The sequence below is a fragment of the Vulpes lagopus genome, chromosome 11 (assembly GCF_018345385.1).
Source record: "Vulpes lagopus strain Blue_001 chromosome 11, ASM1834538v1, whole genome shotgun sequence".
In the NCBI taxonomy this organism is placed as follows: Eukaryota; Metazoa; Chordata; class Mammalia; order Carnivora; family Canidae; genus Vulpes; species Vulpes lagopus.
Window position 1 is genome coordinate 82,621,247 of NC_054834.1, and position 13,978 is coordinate 82,635,224.

Consider the following 13,978-nt stretch of genomic DNA (forward strand, 5'->3'; position numbering starts at 1 on the left):
CACACACACACACAGAGAGAGAGAGGCAGAGACACAGGCAGAGGGAGAAGCAGGCTCCATGCACTGGGAGCCCGACGTGGGATTCGATCCCGGGTCTCCAGGATCGCGCCCTGGGCCAGAGGCAGGCGCTAAACCGTTGCGCCACCCAGGGATCCCCAAATGCAGGTTTTGATTCAGTTGTACTCTGTCTGGGAGGGAATTTCACAAAAGTTATGAACAGTGTTTAAAAGCAAACAAACAAAAAAGGGGACGCCTGGGTGGCTCAGTCAGTTAAGCATCTGCTTTCTGCTCAGGTCAAGATCCCCGTCCCAGGTGGAGCCTCGGGGCCTCGGGTCAGGCACCTGCTCAGCAGGAGTCCGCTTCTCTCTCTCCCTCTGCAACTCCCCCTGCTTGTGCTCTCTCTCTCTCTCTATCAAATAAATAAATAAAATATTTTTTTTAAAAAAAAATAAGAGGCATTTTATTCCAGATCAGCGTTTCTCAGCTTTGGCTGTGCATCATAAACACCTGGGAGCTTCTTAAAAGTAGGACAGCAGACCCACTGCGGTGGCTGCCCCCACCCCCCGTCAGTCACTGAAAACTGGGGCGGGGGGGGGGCGTGTACTTCTTCGGGTGATCCTAACGCCGTCTGTGTGGGGACCACTGCTGGCCGGTCTCCGTGCCTCTGCAAGTCTGGCCCAACCCCTGGGACAAAGTGTCTGCCACTGATCCGCGACAAGATACCGACCGAAGCTGAGAGTAAGCCTTTAGGAGCTTTTGCAGCAATATGACAAATCAAGTTTCTATCCAGTGACTCTAATGATAAAAAGAGGTGGAGTCACTTGGAAAGACCGCGGACATCTCAAGCAGCCTTTTGATTGCCGCTGGAGGGAAACTTCTGCATAACCAAGGCCCACGGCTGGCGTGGGGCTACGCGGCCGGTGGGCTGGCCCGGTGGGCAGGCGGTGGACGGGGCGCATCCCGGGCGCCCGGGGGGCGGGGCGGGGCGGGGCGGGGCGGGGGGCGGGGCGGGGCGGAGGGGGCGGGGCGGAGGGGGCTGGGGGGCTCAGCCCGCAGGCTCCCGTCCCTCCAGCTGCCCAGACACACGCAGTCCCGCGTAGCACAGCAGGTGCGAGCCCCACGGAGCGCGCCGGGCGGGGCGGCAGGCGACCGGGGCCGCGGGGGTCCCGGGGGTGACGGGGGAGGCGGCCCCCCCTTCCCGGGCCCCGAGGGCGGCCGCGCGGGGCGCCAGGGAGCCGCGGGGCGGGCGGGGGCGGGGTCAGCCGGTGTCGCGGGCGCCCGCGGGGCCGGCCCGGGTCTCCGCCGCCAGGCGCCACGCAGGCAGCCGCGGCCCGGCCGTCGCAGCAGCGCCCCCGGCCCGCGGGAGCTGCGGGGCGACGGGGCGGCCGGCGGGCGCGGGGAGCGGAGCGGAGCGGCGGGGGCGCCCCTGCACCATGAACGGGCTGCGCAAGTTCTTCCGCGGCAGCGGCCGGGTCCTGGCGTTCGTGTTCGCGGCGTCCGTCCTCTGGCTGCTCTTCGACATGGCAGCCCTGCGCCTGTCCTTCAGCGACGCCGGCTCCCGGCTGCTCCAGGCGCGCGGCGTCCGCGGGCAGCCGGTGGGACTCCGGGCGCGGCCCGACCGGGACCCGGCGGCGCCCCCGCTCGGCGGCGGGGAGGGCGGGAGGCCCCCGGCGAGGCCGCGCGGGCAGGGTCCGGGGCCCCGGGAGCGCCCTCGGGGGGCGGCGGGCACCGCGCTGCGGGCTGACGCCGCCCCGGCCGCGGCCCCGACGGACGGGAGGACGCGCCGCGCGGGAGCCCGGGTCGCCGCTCGGCGGCCCCCTGCGCCTCTGCAGCCCCGGGCAGGGGCTCGCGCCGGGCCGCGCGCCGCCCAGCGGGACCTCGGGCCCACGGCCGCTCGGGGCTCGGCTCGGGGCTCGGCTCGGGGCTCGGCTCCGGGCACGGCCCCCGGGGCTCCGCGCGCCTCCCCCGCAGCCGCGCCCGGAGGCCGAGCGGCCGCGACCTCTGCGCGCGCGGGCCGCGTGGGCGCACCCGCCGAGGCCCCGACGGCTCCCGGGCTCCGCGCTGGCCCGCGGGCGCCGGCGGCCGGGCGAGCCCCGTGGGAGGGCGGCGGCCCCGAGGGGGGCGCGCGCCCCGCCAGCCCAGCGGTGCCCGAGCCCCGGGGAGCCGGCGCCCTCGACGCCACGGGGCCTCCGAGCCGAGCCCCAGCCGCGAGCCGAGGCAGAGCCGCCGGGACCCTCGCCGTTTCGCAGCCCGGGGCCAGTTCGGGAGGCCCCCGGGGGCGGCCCGCGGGGGCACCCGGGCCGGGAGCGGGGCCGGCGGGGGGCGCGGCCGCAGCGGCTGCCGGGAGGGCGCCCGGTTCCCCCGCAGGCCACGTGGTGATCGTGACCAAGGGGGAGGAGCCAAGGCCGGAGCCCAAGCAGGTGCCTAGAACGGAGGCAGAGGCGGAAAACAAGGCCGAGCTCCCCGCCGCCCCGGGGGACGGCCGAGGCCCAGCCACCTCCGCGAGGAGAAGCCAGGCCGCCGTCCCCGCCGCCGCGGAGGCCCCGCCCGCAGGAGCGCCCCCTGCAGGCCTCCGCCAAAGCCGCCGAGGAGCCCGGTCACCTGCTCCGCGCGCCGTGCGCCCTGTGTCGAGGGTCGACGCCACGCTCTCTCCAAGGGACCCCAAAGCTCCGGGCCAGTTTGGACGGCCCGTGGTCGTTCCCCGTGGGAAGGAGAAGGAGGCCGAAAGAAGGTGGAAAGAAGGAAACTTCAACGTCTACCTCAGCGACTTGATCCCCGTGGACAGAGCCATTGAAGATACAAGACCTGCTGGGTAAGATGCATCCCTCTTCTCTTTCCTCCAGCTGAAGATTCGTGTCTAGATAATGTTGCGTGATTGTTGGTCACCCAGGGAATTAGAGCAACACTACTCGTTACACACGGTCCAGGTAGTCCACGGAGAAAACTTGCGACCTCGCATACCCGCCGTGTTCTCTCTCCACCTCCCTTCTCCGAGACTTGGGCTCTCACCCCTACTAGCTCATGTTCCATTCCTTTCCTCTACTGAAAACCTATTAAAATTATCAGGCGGACTTCATTCCTAATGAGGTACATATAAATGGGAGAGCTTAAAATGCCATCCCATTAAAATAGTGGCAATGAAGCGGATTCTCAATTTCGGGACTTTACATCATTAGCAAGTTTGGCAGGGATCTATCATTTGGGAAATGAGCACAGAGCAGGTGCCTTCTAGGCCTCCCCGGAATCGTAGCGTATGATGAGTGATCACCATAATGGCAAGTGAAGAAATGACTTCAGTTCCTAAAATTTAATACCCTTTGTAGGGGGGATGGTAGACATTTAAGGAGTTCAGCCATAGAGGAAAAATAATGTTGGTACAAGTCAATCAATTCCTAAACTGGGACACCTACGGGATGTATGAGAGGACGTAAATCACCACTTGTATGTTTAGAACTTCACCATTTACAAAGAGCCTGCTTACACATCACACGAACCTCCTAAGAGCCCCAGAAAGGAGCCAGCAGATATTATGGGTTCGAATTACTAGATGAGGCCACTCAGAAACTGTATCACTTTCCTAGCTGTATCCTCTGAAGGTGCTCAGTGAGCCTTGTGAACCAGTTCATCAATGAACCAAACTCCTGTGACCACATGACCAGGAGGTGGCTCAAATCACAAATATCTCATCTGATTTTAATGCAGTTTGGTTCCTGGTTCTTTTTGGCCCACTCATAAGTGAGGGAACCTTGCAGCCATGTTTACTATCCATTAGTTGATAATACAGTTCCCCGCATGCCCTGATATTCAATTCCTGAGCCAAACAATATTTGCCTAGAAGTTGGAATTAGGTAATGTCAAGATTCGAACTTAGCACCTGTTTTGTGCAGGCCAATGGCCTTGTCTGGCCTCTGTGGCAAACTCTTTGTTTGTGATCTGTGTGGTCAGCATCACCGGGTGGAAGGCAGATGCAGTTGTGCCTGTCCTATTAGTGACAGGAGCCTCTTCACTGCGATGTCAGCTAAGGGAAGCTGTTTTCAGCTCTCTGCGTCATCGGCAGGCGGCTACCAGCTAAGCACCGTGCCACTCATGTCCCTTACCCTGATAAAACTCATAACCCGGGAGAACACAAATATGCCCAACATTAAGATGATGAAACTGAGGCCCTGGGAAGTGATAGTGTCTGTGGTCCTAGAGCGGTGAACGTAAAGGTGTTACTGAAATCCATGCTCAGAATTGTGCTGTGCTCTTTATCTCTGGCTGATTACCCGTCAGAGGGACCCTAAAAGTTACATTGGACTAGCTCTGATTGAAATCCTGCACATCACATGTCACACCTATATTTACGTGTGCACACAGAAATCTACCAGCTTTGCACACGAAATGCCAGAGAACGAAGCGAGGGTCACGGAGCTTCATTCCTGCTGCCTCCGGTGGCCTGGCCCACTGCTCAGGAGCCCGGGGAACAGTCAGCCACTGCCCAGGAGCACGGGCCGCAGTTCCAGGGCCCACAAAGGGTGACGGTGTGAGGGCCAGCCGCCAGGATAATGATGCGAGTTCTGGAAGGCTCGACGCTGCCCAGGGCCTGCTAGCTTCTGAAAATTGGTCTGTGGAAGATGAAGGTGGCAGGAACGGCACAGTCAGGCTCTGACTTCTGAAGGAGGCTGTCCCGACTGCGGAGAAAGTGACACGTGTCCTTGAGAGAATGAGTCAGACAGCATGTGGCCAGGCCCCCTCCCTCTTATCACACAACCCACCTTGGCTAAACATAGGCGCTCTCGGCAAGCTGCCTCCCTGACGCTCCACGCCACCAGGATGGAGGTGACACTGTGGCCACCAGGGATCCTATGCACAGGCCCCGCTGAAGTATGTACAGCCCTTGTGCGTCACTCTTCCTTGAGAGGGGGTAAATTAATTTTCTTTACTTTTGCCCAAACCCTCTGACTCTAAATACATGCAAATTATGTATTCATATGGGTAAAGGTTGGGAGAAAAGACAAATGAAAAACATTTGATTCATCAGGTTGGCACAATTTGAAGTTTCCTTACTTTGATTTTATTTATTTTCAGCCTTGCGCAAAAAGCAAATGAAATGCCTTCAAGAATGCACACAATAAGATTTAAAAGTCAGCACGAGGGGGAGATTATCATAGAATATAATAAGAGAACATGTGAGAGAGAGAGACGGGGAGAGACCGAGAGATCCATAAGAACACAGGTGGACAGGAGGGCTTGCCTTAAAATTAGCTACAGCAGCAGCCCACGAAAGCCCTTAAATGTTGAGAGTTCTGGGGGCTATCTCCCTCACTGCTAGTTACATTTCCCAAAAATGCTCCACTATGGAATGATTAGCACAGTAACTGGCATATGGTAACTGCTTATTGAATATACATTGAACCCCCAAAAGGCCAAAAACCATAGATGTGCTAGTATGTTTATTTAAATTCAATTCCTGTGAGTAAAGATCTTAACTAGTTACCAGTTGATCTTCTTAGGAATGATTTAACTGGTAACACTAGGACGAGGTTGGCCCTGAGAAGGAGGGGCTCCGGGCATCAGGCCTAAGACCCTTTCACCTGCCCTGGTTCCAAAATCAAACCCTCTTTTCTGAAACTGCTCTTCCCTCCTTTTCTCCTGAGCCCCAGAGAACCATTTCTAACTTCTGGAGATGCAATCGTGGCCTCTGCCAAAAGCACAAGGACCCCTGGCTGTCATCCTTATTCTCACTCTCCTTTGCAATGCCACCCTAGTCTCTGTCCCTAGCAGTGTAGCTGGAGCTAGTTCTGTATATGACATTCTCTCTACTGTGGCCCCCTTGCATTAAGAAAGTATCCCATTGGGACGCCGGGGTGCCTCAGCAGTGGAGCATCTGCCTTCGGCTCAGGGGGTGATCCCAGGGTCCTGGGATGGAGTCCTGCACCAGGCTCCCTACAGGGAGCCTGCTTCTCCCTCTGCCTGTGTCTCTGCCTCTCTCTGTGTGTGTCTCTCATGAGTAAATAAATAAAATCTTAAAACAAAAAAAAAGAAAGAATCTCATTACCTGTTCCTGTACATCATGTTTGGTACCATCCACTGATGTTCCTCTTAACTGGTGCCTTCCCACTGGCCCCACCATCCTGCCCTGCAGAATCCTCACCCTTTTCTCCCACACGTACTTGCCTGGCATTACTCAAAATCCAGCTGCTGCTTATCTCCTCCGGGACCATGATTCAACCGTGACCTCTCAATTCCAACAACCTTTAATGTGCTCACGGCTACTGAAACACTCTCCGTCGTGTGTTCTTCCTTCACCAGCGCCTCACGAATCTGTTTTGCGTCCTCAGTATCAGCTTCTCAGGAAACTCTGTCTTTTCATTGTTTGCCCCCGTTGCACTAAGCAATATGGCCTTAAAAGGTATGTTTCTCAGACATGCATTTTGAAAATCGATACTATTTTAAAACAGTAAACGAGAGGTAGCTATTCAAATATGGCATGCAGTAAGTCTTTTTATAAATTAGTAATGACTTCCTTATTTTTCATTTTGAATATATACAGTAGAATGGTATCTCGCGTAGGGTAAATACACCCTGTTCTAACACTGTGATCTGTTCATTGATTCATACTTGTTCTTTAGTTCATTGTTTTGTTGCTTGGTTTTTCATTTTCATGTTTTGACTTTCAAGGGAGGAAAAATCTCATTTTATTTATAACAATGTTGGATGTCAGAAAGTAAAATACAGTTTTGCCTCTAAAATATGCTTCAAATACAAATTTTGTATAGTCATTTTGAAGTTCCATATTTAATCTCTTTTCTTCATAAAAAGCTAATCCTTACAGTTTTTGCTCTTACTTATCGAACTTTGTTGCGGCCAGCAATAATCCATCAATATACACAGAGTTTGCTCAACCATGGTCCTAGCTATGGAAAATGCAGGGAAAGGAGTCGTCTCCTGGCCTGCCGCTATCTAGTGAAGATGAAACTCCAAAAATGAACTTATTTTAAGAGTGCACTTCTGGAATCTGTTTTAGAGAAAAATGACTCAAAAAATTTTTCACTGCCAGCATTTAGTTTTTAAAGTACAATGAGAGTTACAGCATGCTGTTCCACCACTGCTGCGTCGTCATGAGGCTACTCGACTGCCTAATTTAATGCTTGGCTTTTCCTACAGAACTCTGGCAAGAGCCTCTCTAAAGCAATGAAAACCGATCTTTACTCTCTTGGCCCAGAGCTGGGGCTGTCAACCAATAATTTGATTCCTTCCTACACAGAGAGTTTTCTTCTGGCACATATGAAAAGCAAAGGAGAGCACTGTGCATTTGCCACAAACCAGTCTAAATTACCGAGGGTAAAGATAAAACTTTGTAGGACCTTCATTTCCACCCCCTCCTCCCCTCCCAATCCTACTGAGGTCAAAAACCATAACTAGTAAATTACTAGAGGAGGAGGAGGAGGAGGAGTCAGGAGAGAAAAAATAAACTGACCACGTATCTTTCTGAAGTTCAGGCTCCTGAAAGTTTATCCGGCTGGGAGAAAAGAGAAACTTGAAAGTTAAATGAAGTTCAAATTATTTTGACACAGGATGGGTATTTCAATTGATGAAATGAGATGGCTTTTGTGACTAACAGTGAAGAGGGAGATTTATCTAAAATTGACCCAGAGGAGCTAGCTCCCTGGGAAACGGAATGGGAGCAGGAAAGAAATATCTGACAGGATGACCTAAAAAGGTTCTTTCTGGTGCTTCTGAATCATCTCTGTGTGTGTGTGTGTGTGTGTGTGTGCGCGCGTGCACATTTGTGTGTCTGTGTGTGTTAGAGCACAGTGTGCTTTTTCACTGAAAAGTCACATCAGCGAGCAGGAAATAAAAAGCAAAATTTGTTTAGAAGGTACAGGCTAGGGCAGCCCTGGTGGGACAGCGGTTTAGCGCCTGCCTTCGGCCCACGGCCTGATCCTGGAGACCGGGATCGAGTCCCGTGTCGGGCTCCCTGCATGGAGCCTGCTTCTCCCTCTGCCTGTGGCTCTGCCTCCCTCTCTGTGTGTGTGTGTGTCTCTCTCTGTTTCTCCTGAATAAATAAGTTAAATAATAAAATAAAATAAAATAAAATTAAATTAAATTAAATTAAATTAAATTAAATTAAAATAAAATAAAAAAGAAGGCACAGGCTAGCCCGTAGCAGAACAAAGGTTAAATGTGGCCAAAAGATGACACAGGGCCTTCCAATAGCTTCGTTTACCGCACTCCTAACGAGGAGGAAGATGATCAGAGGACGTAAAACACATTTCTGCAACTAAAAGGGGAGAAAACAAACAGGGCCTGCTTAATGTAAAACTGAGAAATGTTACAGCAGGTCAGTGACTTTTTGTCGTGAATACCGCCGAAGACCTAGAAGTGTCTCTGGGACAGAGGAGTGAGTAAACGGAGGAAGTGAAAACCTATGTTTGCTTCTCGTTTGCTCATCTAATCCCTGTGCTCATTCAGCCGCCCGCCCAATTTGATCGAGCCCTTGCTGCAGGGTTGCCCCGGGTCCCTGGGCTCCCACAGTAACTCCCTGCGGGCCGGCCCGGGCCACCCAGTGGGCGCAGCGCTTCTCAAGAAGGGAAACATGGTTTGCTCGAGGGTCAGAAAATTGAGGATAAAGAACAGTGTGGGAAGCTGTGTTTTGGTGTTTGCTTTCAAAACGAAAGGAGCTTTTGAGAGTCCCCTCTATGTCTAAAAAAAGTCTGCATTATTCCAAACTAAGTCATCTCCTCCGCTGGCCCCGCCCCCGCCGCGAAACGCTGGTGTGCACGTGCGCCAGGGAGCGGGTCGGGAGCTCCGCGCCGCGGCCGTTCCCACGGCCCCTCCCCCCGGCCCCGCCGCTGCTCCGGGTGTCCCCCCCGCCCCCCGCGTGGGCCCCGGCGCAGGAGGCCTGGCCGGCCGTGCTCGTGGGGCAGCTCCGGGTCCCTACGAGGGCCCCCCCCACCCCCCACGTGGGCCCCGGCGCAGGAGGCCCGGCGGGCGAGCCCGTGCGCGCTCCAGGAACGCCGGGTGCGTGCGTGCGTGTGTACTGTCGGGTGTGCACGAGCTCCTGCACGAGCTGCTCGAGCCCGTCCTCGCCGCAGCACCCTGAGGGACGTGCTGTCGCTCTCTGGTTTGCAGCCAGGCTCGGATGGAGCAAGTGACCCGTCCGCTGTCCCCGCAGGCCGAGGCCGAGCTGCGGATTCCCAGGGAAGGTTCCCGACTCCTCATTCCAGGCCCCTTTGCCCAGGCTGCGGCCCCTCCTTCCTTCCCCTCTGCTTCCTCACAGGCATTCAACTCCGCCAGAAATTAAAACGTGTCTCTCGCTCTTCCTTGCCCAGGGGCCAGCGGCCTGTGGAAGGCGTTAGTTTTGCAGCCGGCGCCTCGACGGGGTGCCCGGGCGGTGGTTTCCTGTGCGGCGCTGAGCGGAGGGAGCCTGAAATGCCGACCCCGCAGCTCCGGGGGAGCCAGGCCGAGCCCCCAGCCGGGTGTGGTGCCTGGGCCGGGGCCCTGGCTGCACGGCCAGATCAGCAGGGTGTCCTGTGGGAGCACAGGGTACCCCCGGGGGCAGGGAAGGGGGACCCCAGCCCTGCTCTGAGAGAGGGCCTGGACCTGACCGGTAGGGAGTTAGAGAAGTGGGGAGAAGGGGTAAAAACAAAACTGATCCACTAAGAAACTGAAGGAAATCAGACATGGGGGGGAGGGAACCAGGCCCGGGAGAGTCAGCAGAACCCGGATCCCTCAGGACCTGGTCGTGGCTCTTCTGAGGACCAGTGAGAGAATGTGGAAAGGTGTAAAGCCATAGGAAAAAAAAAAATTTAATTCACCTTTTCTCAAAGGTCTCATGATCCGGAGGGAAGCACTCATGGGTGAACCAGGCTCAAGCTGCGTAGACAACACGGAGCGTTAGTACTAGATGAGATGTCCATCTAAGCCAGTCCGAGAAGGGAAGTGACTTGCTCCAGGTCAGAGCTACCCCCCAGGTGCCCTATCACCAGCCCAGAACCACTTCGGCCACATTACACCACCCCTGCTCTTTTTCCTTTCATCCTGACTTCGCTCGGACACCTGCCTACTCAAAATAGGCAACTGGTCAAGTGGGGAACGTTGATCCTGGGCCCGGGAGCTTTGATGGCTGTAGGGTAACCTCAGGACCCCCAGCCTCATTTGGCTGAGCCCTTGAGGTAGAGGGGGTGAGTGTGACTCAGGGTTGTCTACCCTAGAAAGAGCAAAACATAAAAGTAAACTTTTTATACAACTGTGCCCTGTTATCAGGGAGAGGCAAAGAAGCCCCAATATATGGAACGTCTTGGAGAAAGGAATACAATTCTGGACGGAGCTCTGCCGCTGGATTCTTTTTTCTTTTTTTAGTTTTTATTTATTTATGATAGTCACAGAGAGAGAGAGAGAGAGAGAGGCAGAGACACAGGCAGAGGGAGAAGCAGGCTCCATGCACCGGGAGCCCGATGTGGGATTCGATCCCGGGTCTCCAGGATCGCGCCCTGGGCCAAAGGCAGGCGCCAAACCGCTGCGCCACCCAGGGATCCCCCCCCCCCCCCCCCCCCCCCCCCGCTGCTGGATTCTTGATTCCCCTTCTGATCCTTCCAAAGATAGCAGAGCTTGGGGAGGGAGGCCCCTGAAGGCTCACCTCCAGGCCCTCGTTGAATTGCAAATCGAGGTTGAGAAATAGTCTCCTCGACCTTCTGTTCACACCTGAGAAAACTGAGACTTGACCCACATAGTACATTTTGACGGTTTGGGAATAAAATGAAAAATTCATTAAAATGAGAGAATGTTATCATTCCCCAAATCTTATGATTTGAACCCTTCTTTACTGGATTAGACGACATTCAAATCAGGTGGGTGGCTGAGCATTCAGCACACACAAGAAAAAGGTGAAATGCATCGCTCCCTAAGTCTCTTGGTAAATGATGAGCCCTTGATAGATCTGAATTAAAGGGTTGCCTGAGGAAAGGTCAGTCCGCCCAGTCTAAACGTGTGTGCTTGCATTGTGCCTGACCGCAGGTCCTCACATGGGTTTTTACTATGGAATGTATGCGGTATTTTTATGCCCGTTATCACGTCAAATCTTCACAGACATTCTGCGATGAAGGCATTGTAATCTTGACCCTAAAAGTAAAGAAACTGCAAGGTGTGCACAGTTACTCATGGTCACACAGACACGAAGTGTCAGAAAGGAATCAAAACTCAGTCCCTTGTCATCTTTCTCAAGTCTAGAAGATGTCCAGAAAGCTGTTCCAAGGCAGTGGCATCAACCGGGTGCCGGACGCTGGACCTCAAGACAGTCCCCGATTGTGTTTAGTACTTGGATTGGCTGTCATAACGTCAGTCCAGGCTTTCCCCCAAACAAAACAGAACGGGTTTCATTTTTAGGTATAGCATGGAGTCTGTGGACTCTAACCACCTAACTTATGGAATGGATGAGCATATAGAATAAAAATATGATTTCTTAACCTCAAAAAAGATTACAAACCCTGAAATAGCTTGCATTTAAATGAGACTTTATTTGAGCTGCAGCTCCTCCCCTCAATCCAGCAGAAAGCAGGGTTTTCCATAGGCAAATTGGAAAAAAGGAAATTTGCTTTTAGTTGGGTCAGTGGAAGATAATTTGAAAAAAATTTTAACAACCTGTAGTAAGTAATTAGATGACTGTCCGTACGTAAGAAGGGTGCAAAAGTGAATGTAGAAAGCCTTTCTGGTCTGATGCACGTCGCCTTCCAACAAAGCAAGCTTGCTAGTTCTTCTAGACACCTGGAAACATGTCTAACCTGTTTAGCTGTGCAGGAAACTAGATACATAGAAATATCAGAGTGGCCTGACATCTCAGCCACCCAGAGCAAGGCACGCTCTGCAACTTCATATTTCAAGCCTCTCTCACCTCCTTCTGTGCCCCTCTTCCCCATCCTTCGATGCTGCCCCTTTTTCCAGTGTGACCCGTACGATATAACCTGCCACAGAGTTGTCTTCAATGGATTATTTAAATGCATCTGAAATCCATGTCTGCCAATAAGTGGCACAGGTGCTACTTATTTCTTGGGACACTGGCATCTAGTGGAATCCTTCGTGACCTTATCCATACAGTAGGTACAACTAAGGCACCACGACAGGATGGGGAGGGTGGACGCCCAGCTATTTGGCGGAGCTTGGAACTTTCTTCTGAAAGAAACCAAAAACCTACTCATTTATTATTATATAAGAAGATTCATCTGCATTAGCCCGCTTGGTTGACTCCCCAGTGCATTCTCGTTTGTAACTAGATTTTCGAAAGTCGACCAAATTTTAACAATAAAGCAATTCCCAGGACTTCACAGCAAGGCTTGTTGGTTCAGGTGACTCAGGCAGAATTTGAGGGGCTGACCCTTCCTTTTTAGAATTGGTTTATTTTTCTAAGCACCAAATAGTGTAAGGAATATTTGAGCGTAAAGTGTGCATTTTCCATCCACTTATGTTATAAAGTTAGAGATGAGGAAGTCATAGGAAGTCACTGATGTCTTCGTCAGGCTATTAAACTCCTCTTAGTTTTACTTTCTCTCTCCCAACATACAGCCCACGATGGAACCTTTACCCATTTTATACCAGTATCTTTAAAATCCTCTACCATTTTTCTTTCCCTTTTGTTTGTTCTAACAACCCCTAGACTTGGATTAATTTACCAATCTGCTTTTATCTCCCCCTTTGCCCAAGCTGGCAGATCCTGGTAGAGCAAATCACACTGGTACTTTGACTAAAATTTTGAGATCTCCAAATTCAGTAAAGTACTTAGCGCCCCTCAGAAATCCTTTTATGTGTAGTTAGTGGGCCAGTTCTCTCTCCCATTACCCATAGTGTCTGTTCCAAATATTCTCTATTCTTCTCAAAGCCCCAGCCTATCACATTAACAAACAAAACTTTCCTCCAATATGAGCTACAAATTCTTTCAACTTCTCTGTGCATAGACTCATCTGTATATATTATCACTTTTTTTTCTTCCTATCTGAAAGAAAAAGATCTCTTCTTCCACCGTTAATCTTTTGATTTAAGCTTCATTCCATTTCCATTTTTTATCTACCCATTTAATACATATTTATCAAATATTAGTTATGTGCAACTGTGCTAGAAGCTTGTGGCACATTGTGCGAAGCAGGAAATTGTGGATGCAGCAGAAAAGAAATAAAATCAATAAATTAATGCTATGGCCTCCAGAACTGAGAAAGAATGTTTCTGTTGTTTTAAGCCATAAAATTTGTTGTTATGGCAGCTGCAGAAAACTAATATAATTTTGGTTTCAAGGAGTGGGTTGCTGCTGTAACAAATACCTAACAATGTGACAGTATTATCCAAGTAATATTCAAAGAACTGAATAATAGATGAAATCTGGGAGAATTTTGAGAAGCATGATTGGCAAAGCCTAAGTTGCCCTGAAGAAATTGTTGGTAGAAACATGCATGTTAAAGATGCTACAGGTAAGGGCTTAGAAGAAAGTGAGAAGTACAGAAAAGAAAGCTTCTGTCCTCTTTAAGCATACATATGTCGTCTTGAACAGAATGTTGGTAAAAATAGGAGCATTGTGAGGGCTCAGAAGGAAATGCAGAACACATTAGTGGGAATTGGAGGGAAAATGATCCTCCAAGATAGTGGCAGAAACCTTGACGAAATTATGTCTGACAGCTGTATGGAAAGCAGAACTTGCAAGCCATCAACTTAGATAGGTAGCTGAAGAGAATTTCAAGCCCAGTGGTAAAGGTGTGGCCTGGTATTTCCTTTCTGTTCATAGTAAAATGTGAGGAAAAAAAAAAAAGATAAATTGAAGAAGAAACTGATAAGCAGTTTTTCTGGGTTTCATTTGTTTGGTTTTTGTAATTTGTTATAGTAGCCACAGGAAACTAATACAGACCTTAGTGAAGCCAGGGATATATCATATTATTTACAAATACCAATTTGTATTTCTAAACATGAATCTCTACCGTAGAATCAGATTAGTTTAGGCTGCTTGCTAGTTAACGTT

At 51.8% G+C, this 13,978-nt stretch overlaps 1 protein-coding gene across 5 annotated transcripts in view; it reads left to right on the forward strand.

Annotated features, from left to right (window-relative positions):
• Positions 1-1,296: 1,296 nt before the first annotated feature.
• The window catches only part of GALNT5 (polypeptide N-acetylgalactosaminyltransferase 5), a 73,648-nt gene continuing 60,966 nt past the window's right edge, over positions 1,297-13,978 (forward strand). For 4 of the 5 annotated variants that reach the window (XR_005982723.1, XR_005982722.1, XM_041722720.1 and 1 more), the window contains exon 1: positions 1,297-2,812. Coding sequence is in view for 3 of the 5 variants with exons in the window: in XM_041722720.1 (XP_041578654.1) it covers positions 1,434-2,812 (1,379 nt within the window). In the remaining 2 variants the exon portion in view is untranslated. Of the gene's footprint in view, positions 2,813-4,643; positions 4,904-13,978 lie in introns of those variants that run through there. The other variant, XM_041722722.1, reaches the window with a different exon arrangement.